The following is a 27,910-nucleotide window of genomic DNA, read 5'->3' as shown; positions in this document are numbered from 1 at the left end:
CCTTTGAAGACCAGTTTAGCTACCCCTTCCTCACTGGAATTCCATTGCCTCTCTAGGAGTCTCATTTACACCTCATTAAAACAGCTTGGCTCTATCAGGCAGAGGCTAGCCAATCAAGAGAGAGCAGCTGAAGAGCTGGATTTTGTCTGAGAGAAAAGAAAGTTTAATAACTCCTTTCCTGTAATAGTTATTATAAACCTAACAGCATTAAGTTGTTGAATTTATCATCACTATAATTTCTTATTCCTTAAATAACATTTTCAGCACCCTCCTGTAAAAATTAATACTTAAATAAAATATTCCAATGTTAGCCTGCGGACCTAATTATCTACAATGGGGATAACAAAATTGGCAAGTATTCCCTCCCCAGGGCATATACAACATATTGTATATCCCTGCTTATAGTTATATGGCACCCAACTCCTGGGGCACCTAGGGGAGACCTTAGGGGTGAGATATATTTAAAGATAAGGTAAATTAATACTTTGGAAGTACCTTTAATTCCTAAGTCAAATTTACATATAGTTAAATTTTAAATGCCGCCGGCAAAACAGGGCAATTTTTGAAAATGACAGCAGGTAACACTGTAGTTCACACTCCAGTGCAGGAAATCTACTGGGCCTCTAAACCTCTCTTCTCTATTATATGCTAGGGATTTATAGGTAGCTTAAATCCCCCTTGCCTTATTAAATACTAGGGCATGCAGAAGTCTATTAGTATCAATTGGTAATTATACCTAATTTTCCTTCCATTATACCAGTGTGTGCTTGCTGACCACACCTGTGAGTTTTTACAGTCTGGGGAGATTGAGGCAGAATCTTACATATGTCACTTTCCTGAGGCAAAGCTAACAACATCGCATAATGATGGATTTAGATGGCTTCTAGTAATGGGGACAGATATTGTAATATTACTCTTATATCGTAATTTGGGACCATGTAGCTTGGAAAGAGTTCATACAACAAGTAACCCATGTTTTGAGCTGGTATGGCTGGGCATACTCAACCACCACCTGGGCTGCTGCTTTAAGAAAACAAAGAGGGTTGTAATTGGGTCATACACTTGTTGAATCTTTATCTATGCAATTGTAGTGAGGTTCTGTCAGAAGCACTTGCACGTCATGTTGATTTCCATGGACAGACCTTAGCGCTAGTGCACTGGGCATCCAAGTATTAGAAGCGTGTTTGAGTTGTGTCACAGTTGACATATGTTCCAAGCCTGATATCCATTGTTACAGGGATGTAACTTTAAATCAGCATGGGTCCCTTGAATGCTTGAGCTTTACCTTGCTCTCTCTTCATACCTGTATAAACCCAATTCTGATACAAATAAATGTCCACATTCTAAGCAATGTTTGTCTCTTACTCCAGATCCCAAAGTCCTCATGCAGTGAAATGTGCACAGTGGGCTTCAGAAAATCCACTCGTGAGGGCCAAGGAGCCTGCTGCTATGACTGCCTTCCATGCTCAGATGGAGAGATATCCAACCAGACCGGTGAGTTAGATAGCTCCACCTCAGAAAGCCAACATTTGCGTCCATACATTCTCCACAATCTGCTATAAATACATACTAATTAGAGCTTTTATATATACCCCAGAGTTCAGTATCTGTGAGTGAATAAAATAGATAGGAGAAGGGCTGTATATATAAACCAAAGAAGGGTTTTGGTACACAGAAGTCACAAGGGAGGCATGTCATGTATATATGTGTGTATGTGGTATTTGTATACCATGAACCTAGACAAATGGAAGTGCTGTACATGGTCAAAGGTAAACATACAGTCAACAAGTAACTGGAGTGGTGGCTGGGCTTTGAAAGTGGGACTGCAATGCGATTTACTGTTCTATAAAGAGTTGTGGTAAAACTCCAGGAATTGAAACTCAATTGGAAGGTCTTAGTTAGAGGAAGACTATACAATGAAATGACAGAATCTGACTTCAAATGTAACTTCAGCAGTGTAACCCAGTATGATCAGCCTAAACAAGGTACAGCAGGTATAGTAGTTGGCAGACATCACTGCAGGAAATACTTTAATCCCTGAAAATGCTGGGAATTGGACCAGATGTGATTGTGAATCAGCTGCCCTTTCTTGAGTATTGCCATAATAAAGTTAGAAATCAAAACACACGGTTCCATAAATACTATTGGAGGCTAGAGACTGTTGGTGACAGGGAGGACAATACCTCAACCTCTGTCTACAGCCTCTTGTCTAAGCCTCACCCAATTTTCACCCTAATGCACTTATTTGCCCTAGGACCAAGCAATTATGAGAGAACTGAAGGAATGAGAACTGGGATGTGCCAGCTACTAATTTCTCTTGCACTAGGTCTTGAATTAAAGAGGTGTTTAGTATCCATGGAACCCTGCATACTCTGCCTTTTGATCCATAAAGCAGCCACAAGAAGATCAGGTCCTTTTTGTGATTCAATTCTCTTGTATTATGGATCAAGCGCTTTTACAAATATACCCCCCTGCAACCAATGGTCAGTGGAGAATGGCAATTGCCAAAGTTGTTTAAATTATGCAAAACATTGTATAAACAATTAATAAAATCCCTCTCTCACCCTCAGTGACACCCAGCTAAAATTGATGAAGGGATTATGCAACTTCAAATCATCATTAGTCTATTACCAGGGCAGTCTAAATGCCATATTGAGCAGGTAATAGGAGCTGCAGTGTCCTTAGATATGTACAGCATGTCACCTTTTTAAATTCCCCAGAGAGGAAGCAAATAAATAAAGCCCATGTGGTCTCTAAGTCCTGACCCTGCAAATCTATAAGAGGAATCTATTGAGTCCCTGGGTTCATGGGTTTTTTATGTACCCCAGAGGTAAGGTATGACTTGTTTCCCAGCAGATTTTGGTAAGGAAATATATTTTCCTTTGAGGATCATAATACACGTGCTTGTTTGCTTGAAATGCCAAGATTGATGTATGTATGGAATCTGGGATCTGTGTTTCAAAATTAGTGTCTATGGGCCTGACTTAGAGTTTGGCAGAAAGAGTGCTAAATCCCAAATCCTACCAAAGAAACAGTCTGCCCACTCTATTTTGAGTCAAGTGGACCGTAATGTTTCCAACAGTGGTGACCCAGCTGGCTCCTCCATTTGAAACCCTATTGCACTTGCCCAACAGATTTTAGGTAATTGGAGTAGGAACATCATACCGTCCACCATACTAAGGGCAGATGGTCTTATGTACTTTTGTTCAGTTCCGGGCCGAGAGGGAGTGTCTGATTAGACAGAGTAGTGTTCCAGAGATATGTAATTTTCACCAATATTCTTCTGACATCCCAGGACTCTAGGCCTTAAGCCTCACTGGAGTTACGTACAAATATGTGCCCATGTTTACTATTGCATCACTGCAATGGACGCATTTAGTGGTCGTATTGATTCATTGGGCAGATATTTTGCCGAACCATTGGATGGTTTCCGAATAGCAAGACTGCATATTCTTTATTACATCAATTTCCACCCTCTTCCGTCCCTGTTCTCTTGAACCACCCCACATTTTGAGTATCTTTATCTCATGCTTAAAGGTTCAATTGCTTCTTTCTCCAATTGGTATTGTTTTCACACCTCCTTTACATTCATATTTGTTTCTCCATTCCCTGCCTTTCTCCTTCTGGTCCTAAGTCAAAGACTGATAGCAAAAAGAAAGCCCTACGCCGCAAAAAAAGCAAAAAGAAAGCCCTACTCCGCAAAAATGCAATAATTAATCTGCATTAATTAAGCCCTGAGCTAACATAGTATAACACCAACCATAATACTTCATGCTATTTGTAACATAACTCCTTATTGGTTCAGAACTAGAACTGAATTTAGAATAATGTCATGTCTAATTTTGATTGCACAACTTACCTTTCCGTAAATAAAAATGCATGTTTTTTTAAAAAGACACCTGTGAGTAGAAGTTTGGTTTACGTTTTGTAATAATTTTATCATACTGTAACTGAGTTCACAACCCCACCTTCTCCTCCTGGAGTAAGCCTTCTCTGCTCAGCCCTATTACCATTGTAGAGTCAAGTGTATAAAGGGAGTAACTTGGTTATCCAGTTGTAGTTAAGTTGTGCTCGAGACCCCGGCCACCAGTGGCAAAATACTATAACCACCATACATACTGCCCCTTATATATATGGCTTTGGAGAAATGCATGAGGCTTGAACTGAATTGTTTTGTCATCTGACAACCAATGTTACATAGATAGAATATGTGTAATGTGTGTCCTTCTATATGGGTACCTGTGACACAATGTACCACCAAGGGGCCGATCCCGATGTCTGACAGTCTCAGGTCCGTCCGACATGGGTCAGGAGCCGTAATCGACCCACCTGCTGTGGTCGGTTACTACCCTGCTAATACGATGCGACCATGGTTCACAATGCAAGCGTGCATTCCGACCAGAAAGCATGCTTGCAATGTGAAATGCAGGGGTGATGTTCATCCCTGCATCCTGTGGCCGGCACCCCAAGGTGCCTGCCACCGGGTGCAGGGATCAATGGAGGGGCACCCTAGGTGCCCCAGGCCTCCATTCGGCAGCCTCACACCCATGGGGGCCCTACTGGGGGCCCCCAGAGACAGTTTCCGACTGCCTTTTTGTGCCGGACACACCGGCACGAAAAGGTAGACGGGCAAGTACTGGAGGATTTCCGGATGGCAGACGGGCTCTCCGAGCCCATCGTAGGCCATCCGGAAATCCGAGTCGGATTCCTTTCCAACCGAGCCCATCGGAATGGCTGATTCCCCTCCACTAGCCAGTGGCTCAGTGACAGACGGAAAAGGTGTAATGATTAACCGGCCTCTGCTAGATGCTTCTACATGAAAATATAGATGACAATGCCAATTGCTACTGAAAAAACAAGCTACAAATGTCAGTGACACATCCAATATCTGCTATCCTGCATAATTCACCAGGCTGGGCAAGAAATACCACCTCTCTTATTTTGCAATATCAAAACTAATTCCTGGCAAGGGTGATAAGGTTTTAGATATTAGTAAATTTTTCTAACAGGGCAGCTACTGATTTTTCCACTTGCTTGGCAGGGTATCACAATGTACATACTGGGTAGTGATAGCTATCTAGAGAGGGTATTTTTCATAATAAAAACACTGCAGTCTATAAGGCTGTAAGAACTTGGATTATCATCATTTCTTTTGTGAAACTGCCCACTTCAAAGAATAATCACAATCCTTGTCATTAAATTAGCCTGAAGTAAAATCCCTGGTAGCCATGTCACTAAGCAGACATGGTTACCTTAGGGCAATATGTAAATTATGTATGCAGTGCCCAAGCAGTAATAAAGTTAAAATGCAAAACAATAAACATTCCAAACTGAATTAAGAAAATAGAGTATGATTTAATAAATAAAGACACCAAAATGTAAAAAATCCAATAAAAGGAACTAGTGATATACATTTTTAAACAGTGATGTAAAAATAGAGCCAAAAAAGCACAAAGTTACAGTGGTCGTGGTGGGCCATGACCTAGTGTGATTTATGGCTGATCACGATGGAACACGGGTCACACAAACTAACCAGGTTCATCCTGGTCAAAGGAATTTAGTTCTCAATTAAGGCTTCATGTATATGTTGGTAAAGTCTGAATTCCATCACAATGGCGATGATATCTGTCCCCACAACATAGTGGTCCGCCCACCTGATTTAAATGTAGGCGGACCATTAGTTTAATCATGGTGGAGACTACTCCGTAAACCACCATGAGAAAACCCCTCCAACAGCACACTGGAGTAAGGGCCATTGGAGGCAGATCTCAAATTCCACCTACCTGATTCAGATGGGTGGAATAAGAGGTCAGTTTTCAATGCTTGGCACTGTCAGAAAAAGCCCTGGCAGTAAGGGCAGTGAAACTGCTAAATTCTCCCATGGCCAGGCGAGCATTTTTTTGTTAATTAAGCCCTGATCCAAACTACAAAATTGTTGCCCGGTAGCCACACAGGAGGTCATCCAACAGACCGTTGGAGTCCACTTCTTTGTCTTGGTCACAAGAGGGAGCAGGTACAGTCCTTGTGAGCTCCTCTAAGATCACAGACAGCAGGTCTATTCCTCTTCTAATCTGCTGCAGGTCCAGAAAGTTATATGAGAAAGGCTGGGGAACATCCTATGACACTCTTAGTTCCACTCTGACAAAAGCAGTTAATGTTCCTAGGCCCTTACCAACCTAAATATCAGTAGTTCTTGTTTGGCCTACTGCAAACAGGACCACCATGCAATGTGTTCACGCAAATCCAAGATGGGGATGATCTTTGGTCACACCAAACTTAAGCTCTGAGGCTGGATATGTGGCTGAAGAGTGTACCATGCTAATCCTAGTCTCTATTTAAATCTAATGCCAAACTCCAGCTTGAAGCAGGCCTTGTGCCCACCACAAAAACAGAGACATAAGTCTGGTAGGGCAAAACCAGTATCCTTTAGCAAAAAGGCAGTGGATCCAGAACAACTGCCTTGGCATCCTGTTATTTACATTTCAGGTACGCCCCAGGTGTAGATATGACTCAAAAGTCCTGTCAAGCCGGATTTGAAACTGCATCATCAAAAGGAGGCTCGCAGATCCACACTGCATATTTTGTTGAGCTCAGACGAGTCATACCTGCTCATTCAGGTTAGCCTGTTGCTTTCTCCTGGGAGGCATTTCAACCTCTCCCATCCCTATTCAAGGCCCAAGCACAGGCTTAAAACTGCCAGGGGTGGTATGATAATTAGCCTTTCGACAGTTTAGGCTGATAAAAAAAGTTAAACTTACTTTCACTTAACATTTATTAAATTTCCAATTTCACATTTTTTTTAGTTTTAATCACTATTAAAATAGGTTTTTTTTTCTAGCTGGTACGTTTTCCAAGTTTTCAATATTAGTACTTTAATCTGCATTCTGGTTAAAATAGCTTTTGGTGCTTTGGCACTGTAAGTACATGGTAAATTTAATGTTCTACATGTCCCACTTTTAAATACCTTGCACTCTGCCTTGTGGGCTGCAAGGCCACATAACATCAACTTATTATAATTAAGAAAGAATGGTTTTCTCCTGTCAAAATGGGACATTTTGACCGGATGTACTTACAGAGTTTACACTACAGTTGTCAGGCTGCACACGGAAGGCCGAAAGTCAGGTTTTCCTTATCACACTAGAGGATGGCAGATTATGAACAGCAATCCACATGTGCCACATGTGACAGTTAACCTTCCATGCCAGGGATGTTTTTCGGCACCCTATATCGTCTTATAGAAAAGTTAAATACACAAATCAGGGATTAATTTATGTAACCATTTTTAAAGGGGGAGCATAGACACCTTACCTCTGGTTAGCAGGAGTAACATCCAGATAAAAATATAAAGTCCAGAAGAAGGAGAACAATCTGGGCTGACCATTCAGACAAACCAGATTTCCTACAAGAGCTACTAGAATAAGAATCTCATTGTCATTTCTTATCTCATTTTTAATGGATAACAGGTGTGATTGACTTAACCATTCTTTTCAGATGTTACCTAGAACACATATCAGTAGGATGCTGTGAGCCTCTGCTTATATAATCGATCTGAACTGCATCTACCATGATGCCCAGGGGCGACTCTGCTGGGAGGTGAAGCAGTGTGCTCCCGCACCAGTTTCTTACTTAAAGGCTCCCTCGAGCCGCTTTGAGCTGACGAGCTCGTGGAGAGGCACCTGCGCGCCTGGAGAGATACTGCGTTCCAAGAATACGGCAGCCTGCTCAGCAACCCCGAATAATTTTGCCTAATCTCTGCTGATGACCGATAATAATCCAGAAACACGTGTCCAGAGATGGCCAGCACTAATCTGCACCCACCTGGTGAAACACTCAAGACTTTCCAAGTGTACTCGCTTGTCTGCATCTACCATGATGCCCAGGGGCGACTCTGCTGGGAGGTGAAGCAGTGTGCTCCCGCACCAGTTTCTTGCTTATAATACCAATTTGCTGGGCCTGCTCCATGAGAGGTGAAAATGACTTTGGAAAGAACGTCTGATATGATCATTTAGTCTTTGATATTATTCCTGTTGTTTTTTATGTCTCAAACACACAAATTATCCTATAATAGCTTCAACAAATCCAGCCTTTGTCCCAAAATACAGAATTTATTAGGTACCTTCAGTATAGAAGACCACTGCCTTCTTTTCAACAGTCTGAGGTACTGGTTGGCTCTTTATGAATAGGTACTTGTGCAGCAAAAATCGATCCTCACTGCCTGTAAAATTGGGTTTAATCGTCTTGAATACACTTCACTTGACAGCAGAGTTTCCCAAAGATTTTTTTTGTTACCTCCTCTGTTCAAAGAAATATTTAAGAAGCCTAGGTAGAATCAGATAGAGTTTCATTTTTTTATTTACGTTTTTTATTTTCCAAAATATGACATGAGCATACAATTAATTTGTTCCCTTAATAACATAGGACTTTCTGCACAATTCATTATAGAGCTAATATCAGTATCAAAAGATAAAACAACATTACTTACATTCCAGAAGTGTCATAAAAAATTCTAAACAGATCATTTCTTTGATAAATACTATAAATATCAGGTGCTGAACAATAAATATACCTTCAGTTATGGCAGATAAGGGCACTACAACCTTTCCTAATAAAACATCACCTAGACCAGTATAAGAAGAAAGATAAGAGACAATATGGCGCACTACTGGCCACCCTTTTATGTGTGCTCAGAAGCAAGCCAATCATCATAATCCAATTGATTAGTCACCAAGTTAATCATTAAAGACCTTATCCTTTTACCACTTCTCCTAGCCCACCTTCCCTTACAGATGTATAATGACCTCTCAAGATTATAAATACCCAACAGGCGCCCAAACCATTTTTGCGTGGCAGAAGGCTATGCATGCTTCCACACTGTTGCGATTAGGAGCCGAGCTAATGTCACTGAAATGGATTTAAAATATTTCTGGCCAAGATCAAATTGTCATACCCGAGGAGCATCATAACAGGACTAAAATGGGTCTATATCCCAAACAGCTTCTTCCAGAATGCTTCAATGCCTTCCTTATTTGGCTGCAGACTCTCACAGCTAAAAAAACATATGAGCCAAATTGACTAGACCTTCTCCACACCTGGGCCTCTTATCCTTCCGCTTACCCCACCCAAATAGCTACGCAGGGGTAAAATAGAGCCTAAACAGAGTTTTATAATGCTGGGTTCTCAGATTGGATGAGAGGAGAAGTGTAATTCTTATCCCAAATGAAGCCTGCAAATCTACATCCCATTTCCTCTGGCGTCCTTGCCCAGCATGTCTCAACCTTCCCTATGTCATCAGGATATGTATTCATTAGAATTTTGTAAATCTGACCAATCTTACTGCCTGATCGCTGAATTGTAACTAAAAGATGCATTCTTTCCAATGAATTGTACTCTGTTTGATCCTGCTCAGTAAGTCCCTCACCTGCAAATATTTAAAAAACATCCTTCCCCTAACCCATAGTCTTACTGCTTTACCCTAAATGAACACAGCTGTTCAGAGGAGCGGAGAGGCCGTAGCTTATTAAGACCGGATTCCTCCCATTGCCTATCAATCACATCATAGAATATTGTTGTGAACAGGGACCGCCACTAGGGAGTATACAGGTTTCATCTTTTACCAGCCATCACTTTTCTGATATTATTCCAGAATTTCCAGGCTTTGATCAGGTTCTTAACCCTCACTTTTCTGTAAAAACTAGGCTCGATCTCTCGTAGAAGACATCTCCATGCTGATCTCCCAAGCGCTAACTAACTAATAGGTAGGGGGTCCTGTCCATACTCCAATCGACCCCTGCTGCCTTCTTTTGCTGAGAACAGAACCCCTATCTGCTGAAGGAGAGATGCCCTGTAGTAAAAGAAGATGTTAGGAACTGCCCAACTCCCCAGTTCTCGTGGAAGAGTTAGGAATTTAAGGGCCTGGTTAGTCTTCTTATATTGCCATATAATACTTATATGGATGGAATCAAGTTCCCTAAGCAGTGGCATGTCTTATTCAAGGGGTATAGCTCAGAACCACTAGAGTACTTTAGGCAGTACAGTCATTTTAGGAGTGCTACCTCAGCAAATCAGCATTATGTGTGGTCCATTAATGAGTCTCAAGTTGGAGCTGATGTTATTTTTTAAGGTAATCAAGTTGATCTGATATATGGTTTCAACCTTGGGAGTTATTTTAATACCCAGATAAGTAGCAGTATCCACCCTATGTGTATCTGTCAAATAAATGTTAATTATGCATACTGTCTGGGTTTTTCCAATATTAAGTAGAATCGCCAGATTTTCTCCCAAATTGCCTAGCCAGTTTCTAAACCTATGTGCACTGGGGTTATTACTGCAATATCTTCAGCATATGCTAACACCTTTGTATCAAACTCATTTATGTGGACTAGTTTTATAACCTGACTTTGAGTGATTTGTTCAATAAATGGGTCTATATACAGGACCAACAAGATTGGGGAACAGGGGCGGCCCTGTCTTATTCCTCTAGTAATAGCTATTCTCCCGGATTCTTCACCCATAATTTGGAGTTTAGAAAAAGGAGTATAGTATATAGCCTATATCGCATTGATCATTCATGGATAAAATCCCTTAAATTTCAAAACGTCCCAGAGGTAGCTCAATTACACCGTGCCAAATGCTTTTTCCTCATTGAGGAGTATTATAGCTACTCAGTCACCTACTACTTCAGCAACATCGAATAAGGTGATAGAACATCTGACATGGTCCGTTGTTCCTCCTCCAGGAATAAACCAGTGTTGCCACAGGATTGCCAGGTGGGCTGTAATTGTCCCCAAGCAGAATGTGAGAATTTTGGAGTATAATTTGGCATCAGAGGAAATTAAGGTGATAGGGCTATAAGAGCCAGGTTATTTGGAGGTGTATTGTTTTTTGGGAATTTAACAATCTCTGTGCCTTGCCATGATGGAGGAAGTACCCCTTCTTGCTATAATCCTAACAACAAATCTAATAAAACTGGGGTTAGTTCCATATACTGCATGTTATACAGCTTAAGGGGAATTCTGTCAGGGAGTGCTGCCTTCCCTGAAGCAAGAGAGTGTAGTGCAGTAGCAGCTTCCTCTAAAGTGATATCTGCTTCTAGTTGCCTATTTAGATCTGGATATATCTGGTCCCTCCCTTATTCTAACTGTAACTCTTCTGCAAGAATACTAATTTGAGGGGTATCCTCACAATATAAAATCATATAAGAGTTTTCAAATTCTAGGAATCTGGCTCTGTGTATGATATTGCCACTAGGTGGTAATATCGAGCACAGAATCCAAGGGGTTCCACAAAGTTTCTGGGGTTCAGTGCAAAACCCAGAGTGCTCTCTTAGTGGAAGTGTGGGTGAGCAGCCTTAGGCCTAACACAGAAGAGTGTAAGATATTTTTTGCACAACAATGATCAATAATGGAAACACAACTCAAGAAGCCGAGCCGGATCAATTTAGGAAAATTATGCTTTGTTTAAATTTTATTTTAAGACCAAGGGCTTCATATTATGGTAAGTGTGGTTCTCATTAAAAATACTTCTCAGGTTTCAGAAGTTTGACAGTACAAATTACAGAGCAGTTCAATATTAATCTGTGGAGGAAAACAATTGTGCAGTGTAACAGGTTTGTATACCACCTACAGTTCCAGTCCAGTGTTCAGGCCAACAATGCAGGTAATGTCGGCTGTCGAGGACTGGGGTTACCCAAGTGGTGCAGGATTCAGTATATGTGCTGAGGTGGTCAATACTGGTAATGAGATTAACTCTCGTGGTCCGCAGAGCAATGAAGTAGGTTTTGTTTCAGCATACTTCCAACACTGTTACCATCACGGTGGGCGGCAGCTGAAAGCTGTCGATTGGATGGAGAAGTTCCACCATCGTCAGACCATCATGGGGAGGTCAAGGTCAGCAGGCAGTGCAGAAGCTGGCAGGGCTACTTGAAGGAGGGTACAAGCACCGGACTGGGCAAAGCTCAGGTCATGGGACCAAGAGGATCCCTGAAGGTCATGGAGGCCATCCTGGTGTGGGGTGTTCTTCTGACTGGGCAGAGTCATATCAACACAAGTGCCGGTCCTCTACCGCTGCGGTCGTGGAGTTCTTTGGTAGCAGTGAGTCACATTGAACTAAGGGTCGGTCCTCACCACTGTGGTTCTTGTACCGGCAGATGCTAGGGACTAGAGCCTCTAGCCTCAGTGTGGGTTCATTGAAAGGAGTAATTTTGTATCAAACACTCCTGAATTCAGTAGAGCTATCATGATGCTGTGGAACTCGAGTTATTGAGGTTCCAGCCCATGTACTCGCTACGGCTTCACTGGTACTTACAATATTGGAAAATGGTGCCCAATATTGTAAGGGCATATCTGATACTGCAGTTATGCCATCACCTATAGTATAGTGCACCCTGCCTTAGGGCTGTGAGACCTGCCAGAGGGGTGACTTACTTAAGCTACCAGCTGTGCTAGCCAGGTAGGGTGCCATGTTGACTTTGTCATTTTTTCCCCCACAGAGGCCTGCAGGCTGCAAGGGCAGTGGCATGGTCCAAACAAAAGGGGTCCAAAGGGACCCTTGTCAACTCTCAGCCCCTAGGAAACTAGGGTACTTTTTACTAGGGATTTACAAGGGACAGAAGTACTAATTGGAAGTTTGTTTGTGGGGAGGGGCACTGTCACAGGGGACCTGGATGTGGCAGGGACCCTGTGCAATACATTTGAAATCACATCAAAACCAGGAAAAAAGTGGGGGACTAACCATGCAAAAGAGGCATTTTCTTACACATATATTTCAACAATATCTGTAGGATCTGTAAAAACGGACCCATCATTCTTTTTAATACTCTCAATATTTCTCTTAGCGTCCCTTTGCCTCGTTCTGAGGGTTGAAAGTCTTCCAACTGTCTCTCCAAATTCATAACTCTCATTCTTGTGTTAGTGAAACTTTTCCAATACTACATTTAAATGGTAGCTTTTAATCATGGTTTTTACCACTATTATTTCATGTTGAATATGTGTAACATGCTGCCCCGTACAATCCCCTTAGTCTTGCTCTTTTCCAGTAGAACTAGTTGTAGCCCCATGAACTCATCCTCTTCATGCTTTCACTTATGTGCAACAAAACTTATGGTCTCACCTCTCCACCTTGTTTTAAAAGCATCCCAGAAAATCCCCCGTGAAGTTCTATATCTATTGAGCTCAAACACTCCATTGTCCATTTCCTCATAGGCTCAAAGTATTGGATGTTTAGAAGCACTTTTCTGTTAATAGTCCACTTGGCCTGTGGCCTAACCCCTCCCAGCCCTGAGATCCCCAAAATTAGAGGGTTATGATGAGAGAAAAGCATTGGCAATTTCCTAATGTCAACCTTACCCACTAATCCGGTATAGGCCAATAAATAATCTAATAGACATACTCTCTGTGTGGACATGAACAATAAGTAAAGCCAGAGTCCAGCATCATCTTAATACCCCATTAATCCACAAACCCATGACTGTCCAATAGGGGCACAAAAGCCCTATATATGTGTTTTTTCATCCTGTGATATTTGGTAATTTGTTTTCTTCCTGCATCAATATATAGTTTTAAGTCCCCATGAACTGTCAATGGGGAGGCCAAGAGGCTAATTCAATTTTCAGATCTTCAAATAATTTTGAATCAACCAGATTAGAGCCATAGATTGAACAGATAGTAAACCTAGACCTTGCTACATGACATTCTAGAATTAGCCACCTTCCTTAGGCCTGGTCACCCCCTCCTGTCCCCGCTGACACCGACCGCCGCAGAAGAGCCTCAGCCACCCAAGAACCGGCCGCCAGAGCGCCCCAGCCACCTCAGAGCCGGCCGCACGCTCCGATTTTCCCGCTGCTGCCTCCCTGCAGCCCCGACCCCCGCCGCCCATTCGCCGAGACCCAGCCGACCCGCCCTGCCGGCTCCCTACTTAAGGGGACCGCGGACAGCCCTCACCAGTGACCACTGCGCCTTCCTTAGGCCTGGTCACCCCCTCCTGTCCCCGCTGACACCAACCGCCGCAGAAGAGCCTCAGCCACCGGAGAACCGGACGCCAGAGGGCCCCAGCCACCCGAGAACCGGCCGCCAGAGCGCCCCAGCCACCTCAGAGCCGGCCGCTCGCTTCGATTTTCCCGCCGCTGCCTCCCTGCGGCCCCGACCCCCGCCGCCCATTTGCCAAGACCCAGCCGACCCGCCCTCCCGGCTCCCTACTTAAGGGGACTGCGGACAGCCCTCACCAGTGACCACCGCGCCTTCCTTAAGCCTGGTCACCCCCTCCTGTCCCCGCTGACACCGACCGCCGCAGAAGAGCCTCAGCCACCCGAGAACCGGCTGCCAGAGCGCCCCAGCCACCCGAGAACCGGCCGCCAGAGCGCCCCAGCCACTCACTCCGATTTTCCCGCCGCTGCCTCCCTGCGGCCCCGCCCCCGCTGCCCATTCCTCGAGACCCAGCCGACTCGCCCTCCCGGCTCCCTACTTATGACGCCCACTCCCACGTGCAGCGTTGACGCGCAGCGTTTGCGCCGATTGTGCGCCAAAGGCGCGCCAAAGGTAAGCCCGTCTGCGCCCGTCCGTGCCTGGACCGCGCCCAGCGCCAGGACATCTGGTCCCCACCGCCGATGCAAGACTTCAAGACAGACCTACGACGCTGCCACTCTCAACGCACTCAATGCCGGCCGGAACCCTGCCTGCTACTGAGCCACCCCGAGACGCACCAACGGACCCTTCGCCTGCAAAGCCTGCCGCTTCACCTGCTACCGGACCTGCACCACCTGCACCACCCCCGCTGACTCCAACACTAACAGCAACCACCTGAAGTGCATCCTGCTGAACACCCGCTCCATCCACAGGCATGCCGTGGAACTCTGGGACCTGCTCGACGCGTCAGCACCGGACGTTGCCTTCCTCACCGAAACCTGGATAAACGCCTCCTCAGCACCCGACATCGCCACAGCCATCCCGGACGGATACAAGATCACCAGGAAGGACCGCGTCAACCAGACGGGAGGTGGCATCGCCATCGTACACAAGAATACCATCCACATCTCGACTAACTCCGACAAAACCTTCTCCGCCGGCGAGCACCTGCACTTCCAGATACACACCGACCCCAAGACCACCCTCCGAGGCACCCTCATCTACAGACCACCGGGACCACGCACACAGTTCAGCGAAGACATCGCAGACTTCATCAGCCCTTCCCTCCGCCGACTACATCCTCCTAGGGGACCTCAACTTCCACCTGGAGAACAACAAAGACAGAAACACCACCGCCCTGCTGGACAACCTCGCCAACCTCGGACTCAAGCAACTGGTGAACATCCCCACCCACTACGCCGGACACATGCTTGACCCCGTCTTGTCATCCAGCAAGCACGTCTCCTTCAGCCACGCCACCTGACTCCACTGGACAGATCACAGCTGCGTCCACTTCAGCTTCAGTAGAACTACGACCAACCGCAACGGGTCCCCCGCCGCAGCTGGAGCAAGATCACTGCCGAGCAGCTCACCGCCTCCCTCAGCCAGAACACTCCCGCCAGCACAACGGACCCCAACGAAGCAGCCAGCAAACTCACCAAGTGGCTGACCACCTGCGCCGATGACCTCGCACCACTAAAGAATCCTCCTAGCAAACCCGACAGCAAGAAAACTCCCTGGTTCACCGACGAACTCAAGGAATCCAAGAAGAACTGCCGCACCCTCGAGAAAGCCTGGCGGCTCGACCACACCACAGACAACTGGACCGCCCTCAAGCACGCCACCCGCAAACACCATCAGCTTATCCGCGCCATCAAGAAGACGGCACTCAAAGAACGACTGGACAACAACGCCCACGACAGCAAGGAACTCTTCAGCATCGTCAAAGAGTTCTCCAACCCCAGCGCCGGAACCAACAACATCACTCCCTCGCAAGACCTCTGCGACTCACTCCCCTCATTCTTCCACCACAAGATCGCCGACATACACAACAGCTTCGACTCACAGACCGCGCAGCCTACCACCGAACCAACGCCCGCAACCACCACCCTCTGCAACTGGACCCCGATCAGCACCGAAGACACCACCCGCACGATGATTTCCATCCACTCTGGATCACCAACCACATCTTCAGCAAAGCCGTCACCACCATCGCACCCCATCTCCGAGACACCATCAACTCCTCCTTCCACACCGCCCCCTTCCCGGAGAGCTGGAAGCATCCCGAGCTGACCGCCCTCCTGAAGAAACCAACGGCGGACCCCACCGACCTCAAGAACTACCGTCCCATCTCGCTCCTCCCTTTTCCGGCCAAAGTCATCGAGAAGACCATCAACAAACAGCTTGCCGCCTTCCTCGAGACGAACGGATCCCTCGACCACTCGCAGTCCGGATTTCGGGCCAACCACAGCACCGAGACCGCCCTGATCGCAGCCATCGACGACATCAGAACCCTGATCGACAACAGCGGCCCTCATCCTCCTGGACCTCTCCGCAGCGTTCGGCATGGTCTGAAACTGAACCCTAGTGAATCCCCTCGGCAACATCGGAATCCAAGAGAAAGCGCTGGAATGGATCATCTCGTTCCTCACTGGAAGAACCCAGAGAGTCCGCCTCCCTCTGTTCAGATCCGAGGCCACCGAAGTAATCTGCGGCGTACCACAAGAATCTTCTCTCAGCCCGACCCTCTTCAACGTCTACATGAGCCCCCTCGCAGCCATCACATGCCAACACAACCTCAACATCCTCTCCTACGCCGACGACACCCAGCTGATCCTCTCCCTCACCAACGATCCCACCACCACCAGAGCCAACCTACACGAAGGGATGAAAGACGTCGCCGACTGGATGAGGAACAGCTGCCTTAAACTGAACTCAGACAAGATGGAAGTCCTCATCCTGGGATCATCACCCTCCGCCTGGGACGACTCCTGGTGGCCCCCGGCCCTGGGCACCGCTCCCAAACCAATGGACCACGCACGCAATCTGGGCTTCATCCTGGACTCCTCCCTGTCAATGACCAGACAAGTCAACGCCGTTTCTTCCTCGTGCTTCAACACCCTGCGCATGCTCCGCAAGATCTTCAGATGGATCCCCACTGAAACCAGGAAGACCATCTCCCAGGCACTCGTCACCAGCCAACTGGACTACGCGAATGCCCTCTACGCCGGAACCACAGCCAAACTCCAGAGAAGACTCCAACGCATGCAGAACGCCTCCGCACAACAAATCCTGGACATCCCCCAACACAGCCACATCACCGGACACCTGAGAGAACTGCACTGGCTCCCCGTCAGCAAGAGAATCACGTTCAGACTCCTCACCCACGCACACAAGGCTCTCCACGGCCTGGGCCCTTAGTACCTCAACGACCGCATGACCTTCTACACGCCCACGCGCCAGCTACGATCAACCAGCCACACACTCACCATCGTACCACGCATCCGCAGAGCCACCGCCGGAAGAAGATCCTTCTCCTACCTGGCAGCCAAGACTTGGAACTCCCTCCCCATTCACCTTCGGCGAACCCAAGACCATCTCTCCTTCAGGAAGCAACTCAAGACCTGGCTGTTTGAGCAGTAACATACCCCTCTCCCCCAGCGCCTTGAGACCCTCCCGGGTGAGTAGCGTGCTATATAAATGCCGTGATTGATTGATTGATTGATTATCCACTAGCTGGCGTTTTAGCAGCCCGATATGATTTTTAGCCAAAACAGCCACGACTTAATCGAAGAGCTCCGCTCGTGCATGCCAACAGAATATACCCATTTCATCATAAGCTCTCTCTTTCCCCATGGAACATGTGTTTCCTGCAGACTAATGATATTGGGGTCCAAGAATCTAAGAATCTGTGCCGCTCTTAGTCACTTCAGCTTGTCATTTAGGCCACCAACATTAAACGAGCAGATGAACACTTTCCACATTTATACTAAAATAAAGAAAGCCAGAAAGATACCCTGACCCCCAGATTAAGATAACTAATTTTCCACATAGGAACCTAAATCTAGTAGCCAACACACCTGAATCAGCTTATGATAAATTGTTTAGTTGTTGTGCCCTTTTTCTTTGCTATTTATTTAGGATTTAAATATTCTATCCCACCAACTTTCACCCTTCCCCCACACCTCCCCCTCTCCTTCTCACAGGAGATGCACCCACCCAGCCCGTTCACCCCTCTCCCACCATGAGAAGCCAACAGACCACTCATAGATCTGTTGGGATGTAAGCAGCCTTTTCGTCCAGTCCTTGGAATATGCATGTGCATTACTTAAGCATTTCCCACCAGATAAGTGCTAAACCATAAAAACACCTCTCATATAACATCACGTACACCACCACCAAGTTATATGATTCACCAATAAAGTTCAAGTCTGATCTACCAGCTATACATGTAACTAATACCTTAAGAAACAGCCAGTTACTAACCACAGAGTCCCCTCACTCCCCCACCTGACAAGCTCACCTTTGTTATTTATTCATGTCCCCCATGTATTCCTCTGCTTTACTTTCAGATGTAACACCAGTGTGCTGTATTTCCAGACCACCGTCAAGCATGCAGGGCTCAGTAAATAAGCCTGGGTCCCTTTAGCTTGGAATGGCTTAATTAGCTGATGAAGACACCAGTGTCTCTCCAACGTAAAGTGGCAAAAATCCAGTTTGACAAAAAAAGGAACAATCCCACACACAGGCCCGGACTGGCCGTTGAGGGCACCGGGCAATTCCCCGGTGGGCCGCATGGTTGGGGGCCGGTTTTGGGCCCCTGGGGCCGTTTTTGTTACAGGGCCGTTATGCTGCAAAAACGGCCCCGTAACAAAAACGGCCGAAAACCGGCCCTGTCACAGAGCGCGGTCGCACGGGGGAGGGGGGCCGGCCGAGCACTTTGCCAGGGCCGGTTCTGGTTCCCAGTCCGGCCCTGCCCACACAGTACTGTTGGGATCGGGTCTTGCTTTCTCATATATGGACTGTCTTAGTAAGTAATTTTCAATGTAGACCAGGATTGTCCTTGGCATTGCTGTTCTTGATTTGAACTGCTTCTAGGCCTGGGAACTGTATGAGCTTGTTAAATCTCGTGGGTCAAATTCCAACCCACCAATTCAGGGAAGGGTTTTTTAAATAACCCCACAATAAATAGCCTCATGTCAGGCCCTTCTTTAGCTTCTGCCACTCGTAGGACCTGTAGGGTATTCCGTGCCTAATGGTTTTTTTGGTCTTCCAGTTTGGTCTTCCACTGGACATCAACTAGCTTGGTCTCAAGTGCCTCCAGCTATTCTTGGGGCCCGCAACACTAGACTCTAAGGCCGAAGCCCTGGTTTCCAAATCTGCCAGTCAGTCAACTATAGCAGCGCCTGACGTTTCCTCTTTGTGGACCACTCCATTGCAGTTTGATTGTTGCAGCTTATGGTCCTGCGACTGTCAAGCCTGGTTTCCTCTCTGTCGGACATAACTCACTGGTATATTGACTCTAAAGTGGGAGGACTTGAGTTGAATGTCTCACTGTAGCTTTCTGTCGTACCTCCATCTAACTGATCTGTTGCAGAGGAGTCCCATTTCAGGCCTTTCCCAGTGTCTGTTTGCCATACATTCTTTTTGGCAAACTTACGGGTGGTTACCTCTGCACCCTCATCTCCTACATCACTTAAATTCGCTGTCACCAGACTCAGTGGTCAATTCAGAGTCCCCCAAAAGACAATTCTGCACCGTCCGGCAGAGAAATACAAACATTCATTTGCTTCCAGATCTGAACCAACTTTCTTTTTGCCACTGTTATACGGGCTTATCACAGGTCTATTAATCATGCAGGGGTCAAGGAGAGGATAGTTATATATGCTGATATTAGTGACGATAAGGCCTTCATCGCCCAGAAATTGAGCCAAGCTTACCACCTCGAAATCACTCTCAGCACCCCATTGAATCACTTTCTCTTTGGAACCCATGGTGCCTTCCATGAGCTGCAATGCTGTTGAGGAAGAGGGGTGGCTTACATTTGGGGCCCCTGGTTGCTGGCTTTGATGTGGGTCCTTCTTAGCAAAGACCCCTATGTCCTCAGTAGTCCTGCCTGTTTAACAACAGACTGCTGCAAATATTCCTCCTGGGGAGTTGAGGCCATGCTCTCCCCCTTCTTAGGGCTGATCAATAAGTCCCCCATCTCAGCACTTGGTCATACTGTCTGGTCATACAGCAAATCAATGATTGATGCCCTGCTTGTAACCAAGGGGAGGGAGATCTCCCTGCCCCTTTTTCTCAGATGCCTCCACTTTTTCCCCATGGAGAGGGCCCATCCACTTATCACCCAGGTCCTCCTCCAACATGCTCACCAGTAGCAGAGTTTTGGGTCAATGAGGTCAGAGAAATCCTGTTCTTTGGCAGCCCTTCACCAGCAGTCTTTGTCCCCATCCATCTTGTTAAACGGCATCCAAGTTTGTCGTGGCATCAATCCTGTCTTGTGAAAAGTGCCTCAATTGCAGCCATAAGCCGATCCCAGGCAAGTAAAACCATTTTTGGTGAATCAAAGAGACTTTGGGGGAAAACATGGCGGACGCTAGCTAGGGCGGTTCGCTCGTCCCTGACGGAGCTCTTGCTGACATGTCCCTAAGGTTGTTTGACGTTACCTTTTGATCCTGCGTGAGAGGTGGCATTGAGCAGGAATACAGGAATACCGGTTCATGAGCCGGGAAGAAGGTCGGCGGCGTAGCAGTGCAGTGTGACAGCCTCTGAGAGGAGGCAGAGGCGGCGGCAGTGGAGGCGGAGGCGTGTGCAGTGGGCTGCGGTTCGAGTTCAGGATCTGGCGGAGAAGAGTTTGAGCAGCCGGGCAGGCGGAGCTCCGCTGGTCCACAGTGTGGCTTGGTCTGTCAGCCGAGCCGCTTGGGAGCTGAATTGAAGGTGGCGTCTATCGTGTAAATTGCAATTGCAGATTGCAGAGGTTAAACGCCTGAGAAGAGAAGAGTTAGCGGTAAGGTTGCGGCTGAGCCGATTTGAGAGGAAAGCGAGCACTGTGGGGGCGTGCTGAGAGGCACCGGGTGGAGAGACGGCTAGAAAGCCGAGCGAGGGAGTGAGCAAGCTCTGGATTTGGACAAGGGTGGATGGAAGCGAGCGGCGGGTGGAGTTTCTACACACACGGAGGTTCCCATAGAGAGAGAGAGGTTGAGCTGTCCCGTGAATAATTAAATAAATAAACAGAGCTCACAGCCAGACAATAAGAGTCATAAGTATTCACAAAAAATAGTAAAACTGCAGCAACTTGTTTGGTGGATGATTTTTATGCAGGTTTATGCTCAGGTTTAGGTCCGCCCAGGATATATACATGACATTAATGGCATATCTGGGTTCTTCAGAAAAGTAACAGTGCTGCATAAATATAAAGGTGGCCAGAGCTGGTCAGAGCTGCTAATGTGTCAGGGGCAGACTCTTCTCCCCGCACCACACCGCTGGGGCGACGCAGCCGTGGAGCTTCGAAGAAGTAGGAGAGCTGCAGCATACAGCATTTCTTCAAAAAGAGTGGCAACAACTAACGGGTGTGGTAAGGGGGTCCAGCAGAGGGAGAAGGTGAAGGTGCCTAGTTCTTTGGAAAGAGAGGTTAAGCCTATAGATAGCCAGGACCTCACAGATATACAGGGTTGTTACCCTTCACAAAATTTAGACTCTGCGCCCAGACTCTTCAAATTTAACGCACAATCTAAAACCACTTGTCAGTCACTGAGCGAGGCTTCAGATCCAACTATCACCAGAACCCTGGGGAGGCGGAAGGCTAAGGGGAAAGGAAAAGGCAGCAATAAAGATAAAGAATTAGTCACCCCTAAAGACCTTAATGATACAGGTCAAGTACAAGGTATAGAAAAAAATCCAGGGGAGCAATCCTCCACTGAGTCCACTGAGTCCGAGCCAGATTTTGAGCAAGAAGTAGCAGTTGATAAATTACAACCCCCAGCTTCAAGAGTATTAAAAAGGGGCAAGGAACGACAGCTACGATACACTGCTCCGAAGGAGCTACCACACAAGGCTAGCCTGAGCAAGGGGGGTTTTAAAACAAAAGATAGTAAAACCTCTCGAATCACACCCTCGTTGAAGTCTTATTTTAAGGTCCTCCCCCAGGTCTTAAATGTAAACAAAGAGTCCCGAAAATCACATTGTACACAACCTGTACTCGTATCAGTCGAAGATATTGGCGTCACTTCCACATCTCCCACTTCTGTACTGGGTAATCTTGGTAATCTGAAGGAAAAGACTAGAGCAGCAGTAGGGGCAGGAGACCTAGCCAGGGCTATAGAGATGGGGGACCCAGTTGAACGAGTCGATAATGACACTTTGCCGCTAGAGCAGCAAGAGCAGCAAGCCTTGACTGCAGGAACAGCAAGTGAGGTAAAGAATTTGGATCAAGGTAACGGGGACTGTGAAACCACCGGGAGGGATGATACCATGCAAGCCATTCTTCTTAGTATGAGAGAAGAGATCAGAAATGGGTTTGAGGAGTCTAAAAGGTGTTTTGAGGAGTCCAGACACACTCAATCAGAGATCCGTACAATGTGCGAAAATCTAGAGTCTAAGGTAGACGGTCTCTCATTAAGAACTGGTGGTTTAGAGAGCTGTGTTGAGGAGCTCAAGGCCAAATTGGAGTCTGCTGAAGTGAAGATTCAGACTTTACGACGGGAAGGTGACTCAGTTAAAAAGAGGGTCGAGTCTCTCGAAAATTTTTCCAGAAGGAACAACTTGAGACTTTTAAAAATACCAGAGGGAAGGGAAGGAAGTGAATTAAAAAAGTTTGTTGCAACTCTACTAAAAGACTCCCTAAACCTGGATGAATCTCTGTCTGAGATTGAAACGGATATTCAGAGGGTACATCGGGATCCGTTCCGTCTTAAACCGGGTAGGGATAAACCAAGGAAGATCCTAATGAACTTCTTAACGTATTCCTTCAAAGAGAAGATCTTGACCGCAGCCCTGAAAACCAAGACTTCGAAAGCTTCTGATTACTCCTTTGAAGTGAGATCAGACCTTTCCAGAACAACGCTGGACAGGCAGTGGGAGCTAGGTCAACGGATGGAGAAGTTTAGAAGCCTAGGAGCTACCGTGCAATTGAGATTCCCTGCCTTTCTAAGGATTATGTACAACAATAAAATGCACAACGTCAAGTCACCCTTGGAAGCAGATGAGCTACTTGTCACTATTAGTGAACAGGCAAACCCCTCTGACCGTGGATGAAATTCTTGTAAATATATGTAAATGAGTAAAGGGTAAGATAGGTAACATAGGAAAAGATAGAAAAAATAAAAATAATGAAATAAAAAAAAAAAAAACACAAGATACAAAAAAGAAAAAAGGGAAACATAATAAAGGGGGAAAAAAAAAAAAAAAGAGAAGGGAGAGGGAAAAAAAAAAAAAAAAACACACGTGAATTTATTAACACTTGGGTGAGGACGCACAAATCTGTTATTAAAAAAAAAAAAAAAAAAAAAAAAACACTATTAGGTGATATATCATAAAAGGTTGCGAGCTGGGAATCTCACTATAGACTTCCACCCCAGTATACTTAGTATACCCACATAAAAATCTCTGTGCTAACAAATTGTAATGATGCCTAGTTTTTTGACCCCCATACTATCGCTCAAAACCTATACTCGGACTTTAGAGTATTATTAATCGCAATATATATATAATAGAATAACCATTGATAAGTGACTTACAACTCTGTTCTATGTTTCATCACTGTTTATATTTTAAGTACAGTGACCGGTAAAAGGATTGATACTATTGATAATAGGGCATGGAGCGAGAGCATATCAGAGACGACAAGCTGGCAAACCATCATGCCAGAGCAATTTGGGTGGGGTTTTCCAGGGGAGGGAGGGGGGTGGGAGTAATGCAAAATATAAAAGTCCTCATAAACTGAACTTTATAATAACAAATAAGATAGATCCAAATGTGACTCAAAGTGACCACTTGACCATAATAGTAAGAGAAATAGATAATGATAGGTTGCCTCCCAGAAAAATTAATAGAGTTGAGGGCTGGGAAATTGAGTTAAACAATTTTATAATCTATGCCAGACATTAAATTCCTATCCTGGAACGTAAACGGTCTGCGCGTTAGAGCTAGAAGAAATAGAATCTTACAATACTTAAGAGACTCACCCGCGCAGATCATTGAGATCCAGGAAACACATCTGAACAAACAGGAGATTACTGACATACTTAAAAAACTTAAATGGGTTGATAAATTTATAACCACGGATCACAATGCTAATATTCGTGGTACTGCCATCATCTTCAAAAAATCAGCAAAGGCCCAGATCACGGCCTGGAAAACAGATGCTAGCAGTAGATGGCTGATAGTCAATGCTCAGTTACACTCAAAAGCTGTTACCATCATCAGTTATTATGGGCCAAACCAGGATGACCCCTCTTATTTAAACATTCTGCAAAATCAGCTGATTTCTTGCTCTGACCCCATAATATGGGTCGGAGACTTTAATCTGGTCTTAGATCCAAAATTAGACAAATCTACAACTTCTAGGGCCGTAGTACATAGCAATATGAGGAATACACTGCATAGATGTATGTCGAATCTTGGGTTAATAGATATATGGAGACAAAGATCTGGGAACACTATGGGAGTCTCATACCATAATTATAAATACAGGCATAAATCACGTATTGATTATGCCCTATTTAGTTTTTCAATTAAGGATCAAATTAAAAGCATAACATATCTGCCTATACATCTCTCAGATCACTCCGCCATTTTTTTCACTATAGAATCAGAGCAGAGGTCTACTCACCTATCCTGGTCTTTTGACCGAACAATCTTATTGGAGGACGAGGAGAAAGAGTATTTGAGGCAGGAAACTGTTTTCTTTCTAGAGCAAAACCTAGGCTCTGCTCCTTTGGTTACTGTATGGGAGACTTGGAAGGCTTTCATCAGGGGTTGCATTACTGGTAGAGCCTCATTTAGGAGAAAGGAATATGAAGAGGCTATTCGACATATAGAACTAGAATTAACGCAACTAGAATCATCAGACCAGTCCCTCGCTGATAAGCAAGAGGAGAAAACAGAATTAAAGGCCAAGCTAGACACACTATTGCAGGAAAGGATAAATAAAAGATGGCAGGCAAGTAAACTTGCACATTTCGAATACGGTGAAGCCGCTGGAAAATTGCTGGCTTGGAAAATCAAAGCTGATCAGTCCAGAAACTTTATTAAGGAAGTGAGGGTTGCTGGGGAAGCCAGTAGTAGGGTAACAGATACAGCCATTGGGGAAGCCTTTAATGAGTTCTTCCAGAATATCTATACAGAGGAACTTAATGTTAATTCAAATGAAAGGAATGAATGGATGAATAACATAACTCTCCCAGAATTGGAAAACCATCAAACTGAAAAACTAAACAAAGCTATAACAGAGCTGGAAGTTTCTAATACTATTAAACAATTAGCCCGTGGTAAGGCTGCGGGACCAGACGGTCTCCCAGGAGAATTATACAGGATCCTTAATTCTAATCTTACCCCAGCTCTTACGAACCTTTTCAACAACATAATGATTAGAGGGGAGACACCACCAAGTTCTTGGGGGGAAGCCAATATAGCTTTAATATTAAAAACAGGTAAGGACCCAGCCGAGTGTGGGTCATATCGCCCAATCTCGCTTCTCAACAATGATTATAAAATGTTCACCTCAATTTTGGCTGCGAGATTGGGAAGCGAGATTGGGTCAATTATCCACTCTGACCAAAAGGGGTTTATTAGGGGCCGGCAATTGGCCGACCTAACCTACGACTTGGTGGGAGCTGCGGATATTGCTTCAACTTTTGGACTACCACTGGCAATCATGCGCAGTCTATCAGAGAGGATACCACTATTCCAAATTTTACTTTTTCGGGCTGGGACAAGAAGATCGGTCTCTATGCAGACGATATAATCATTTATACAACTGATCCCGCGTTGGCATTTCCAATCATTATAAAGAAAGCGGAGAATTTTGGAAAATTTTCAGGTTATGAAATAAACGCTGGGGAAACCGAAATTATGGTTTGGAACATTCATAACCTCCAGCTCCCAGTGAAATCTTCATTGAGGTACTTGGGTATTACAATTACTAAAGATTTAGAACAGTTGGCTCAAAATAACTTAGCCCGTATTTCTCGAGAATCCCAAACCTTGATGAAAGCTTGGTCCTTTCTCCCGCTTACCATCTACGGGAGAACCAGCCTGATAAAAATGAGTATCCTCCCGAAATTTACTTTTATTTTTAATTCTATCCCGTTTGTATTTGACACCAAACAGCTTGAAAAATGTCAGCAAAACATTAATTCATTTGTTTGGGGGTATAAATCCAACAGATTAGCCTGGAAAAAACTGAGAAGGAGAAGAGAAAAAGGGGGGCTCGCATTGCCAGATCTGGAATACTATGCTTGGGCATTTCATCTGACCCACTCCAGGATGTTACTTAAGACCCCTTGGGACAACGCAAATGAGTGTATGTACAAAGCAATGCTTATGGGTTCGGATCTACCAGTGAACGGATTTCTCTTTAAGTTCGGACACCAGAAGTTCTTTAAAAAAATTAGACTAAAGTCACTACTGTGTGTTTTAAAAGGATGGTCTCAAATAAAGTCTAAGATTGGGATAGGATATCTTTCCAAACATGCCCCGATTTGGGATTTACCGGGACTAGCGCCGCAAGAAGCCAACACAGTAAAAAGAGTTTTGCTAGATGCAGATATCACACAGTGGGGCGACCTCTTGGTGGAAAAATCAATCATAGACCGGGAAATTTTCAAATTTAAGGTAACATCTTCACTCTCTTGGTTAGTATACTTGCAATTAAGCAGTTGGCTTCGTATTCAAACTAAGAAGAGAGCAATGATGGGTGGGGAGAGTATATTAGAAAATATCCTCGTTGAAAGACCTCCTGGGAAAAAGGAAGTAGCACTCTTCTACTGGCATATCATAGAGGATGGGGAGAGGGAGCTCAACCTCCCGGAAAAACTTTGGGGTCAGGAGGGTGAACCACATATGGAGGCCATATGGGAAGAATCCTTTACCCTGCTCTATAAAATTATCAAGCCAGCATGGCTGAGGCGCAACCACCTTTTTACACTTCACAGAGCGTATTATTCCCCTAAACGCCTGTCGAAATTTCAAACTGCGAAGTGTTGTTGCAAATGCTCTCTCATTGCCGCCTCAGATCTTCACATGTTCTGTGAGTGCCCGAGTAATGTTACCTTTTGGAAAGAAGTTAGAATCACACTCGAATCTTTTCTCGGCTCATCTATTCCGTGCACATGGCTTTTAATTATTTTTGGAGTCAATGACAACATTAAGGGATTAGAGAGAGAATTTCTGTTTTACGCCATTTTATTGGCAAGAAGAGAGATCTGTAAAAACTGGATTAACATAAACCCCCCAACACATGCAGAGTGGCTGTCTTCATTATATGCAATGTCAGACTTATCTAGAACCTGTAGCCCTCACTCTCTAAGATTTTGGGACCTTTTGATCAATTGGAGAAGGGACAGTTAGTCAACCCGGGTTTTTTTTTTTTTTTTGGTTTTTTTTTTTTCCCCCGGGTCCGATGATTAGGCCTAAAATCTCTCTGTCCAAGGGAGGCACCGGACAGCTATTGGACAACTGGCCGATTTGGTCTGAAGGGAGAATGTACATCCATGCTCTGCTGGCGACATGGGGGACTGACCCTCTGAGTACTTGGAGCTTAGCATTGGGCTTCTTGGTGCTATAGGGGGGTCGGCCCTCTTGTCTGTGCGGAAATGAGCACAATTGGATCGACCAAACGGCTAATGAGGACAAAAAAAACCAACAAAAAAACAAAACAAAAAAAAACATTTTTGGTGGTAAGTCACAGCGTATTTTTCAGTATCGACAGGTCTTTTCTGCAGAACCCCCTGAGCTCAAGCACAGTCCCTGGAAGCATATCTTTTCTGCGTCTTCCCCGTGGCACTATAACT

At 45.4% G+C, this 27,910-nt stretch overlaps 1 protein-coding gene across 1 annotated transcript in view; it reads left to right on the top strand.

Annotated features, from left to right (window-relative positions):
* Positions 1–27,910, top strand: part of LOC147678074 (vomeronasal type-2 receptor 26-like) — a 43,133-nt gene that overhangs the window by 6,901 nt on the left and 8,322 nt on the right. Inside the window, exon 2 of the mRNA XM_086945620.1 lies at positions 1,371–1,494. Within this exon, the coding sequence (XP_086801746.1) occupies positions 1,371–1,494 (124 nt within the window). The remainder of the gene's footprint in view (positions 1–1,370; positions 1,495–27,910) is intronic.

The sequence above is a fragment of the Lissotriton vulgaris genome, chromosome 12 (genome assembly GCF_964263255.1).
Source record: "Lissotriton vulgaris chromosome 12, aLisVul1.2, whole genome shotgun sequence".
In the NCBI taxonomy this organism is placed as follows: domain Eukaryota; kingdom Metazoa; phylum Chordata; class Amphibia; order Caudata; family Salamandridae; genus Lissotriton; species Lissotriton vulgaris.
The sequence above is the reverse complement of the archived record's forward strand: the minus strand, read 5'-3'. Positions and strand labels throughout refer to the sequence as shown.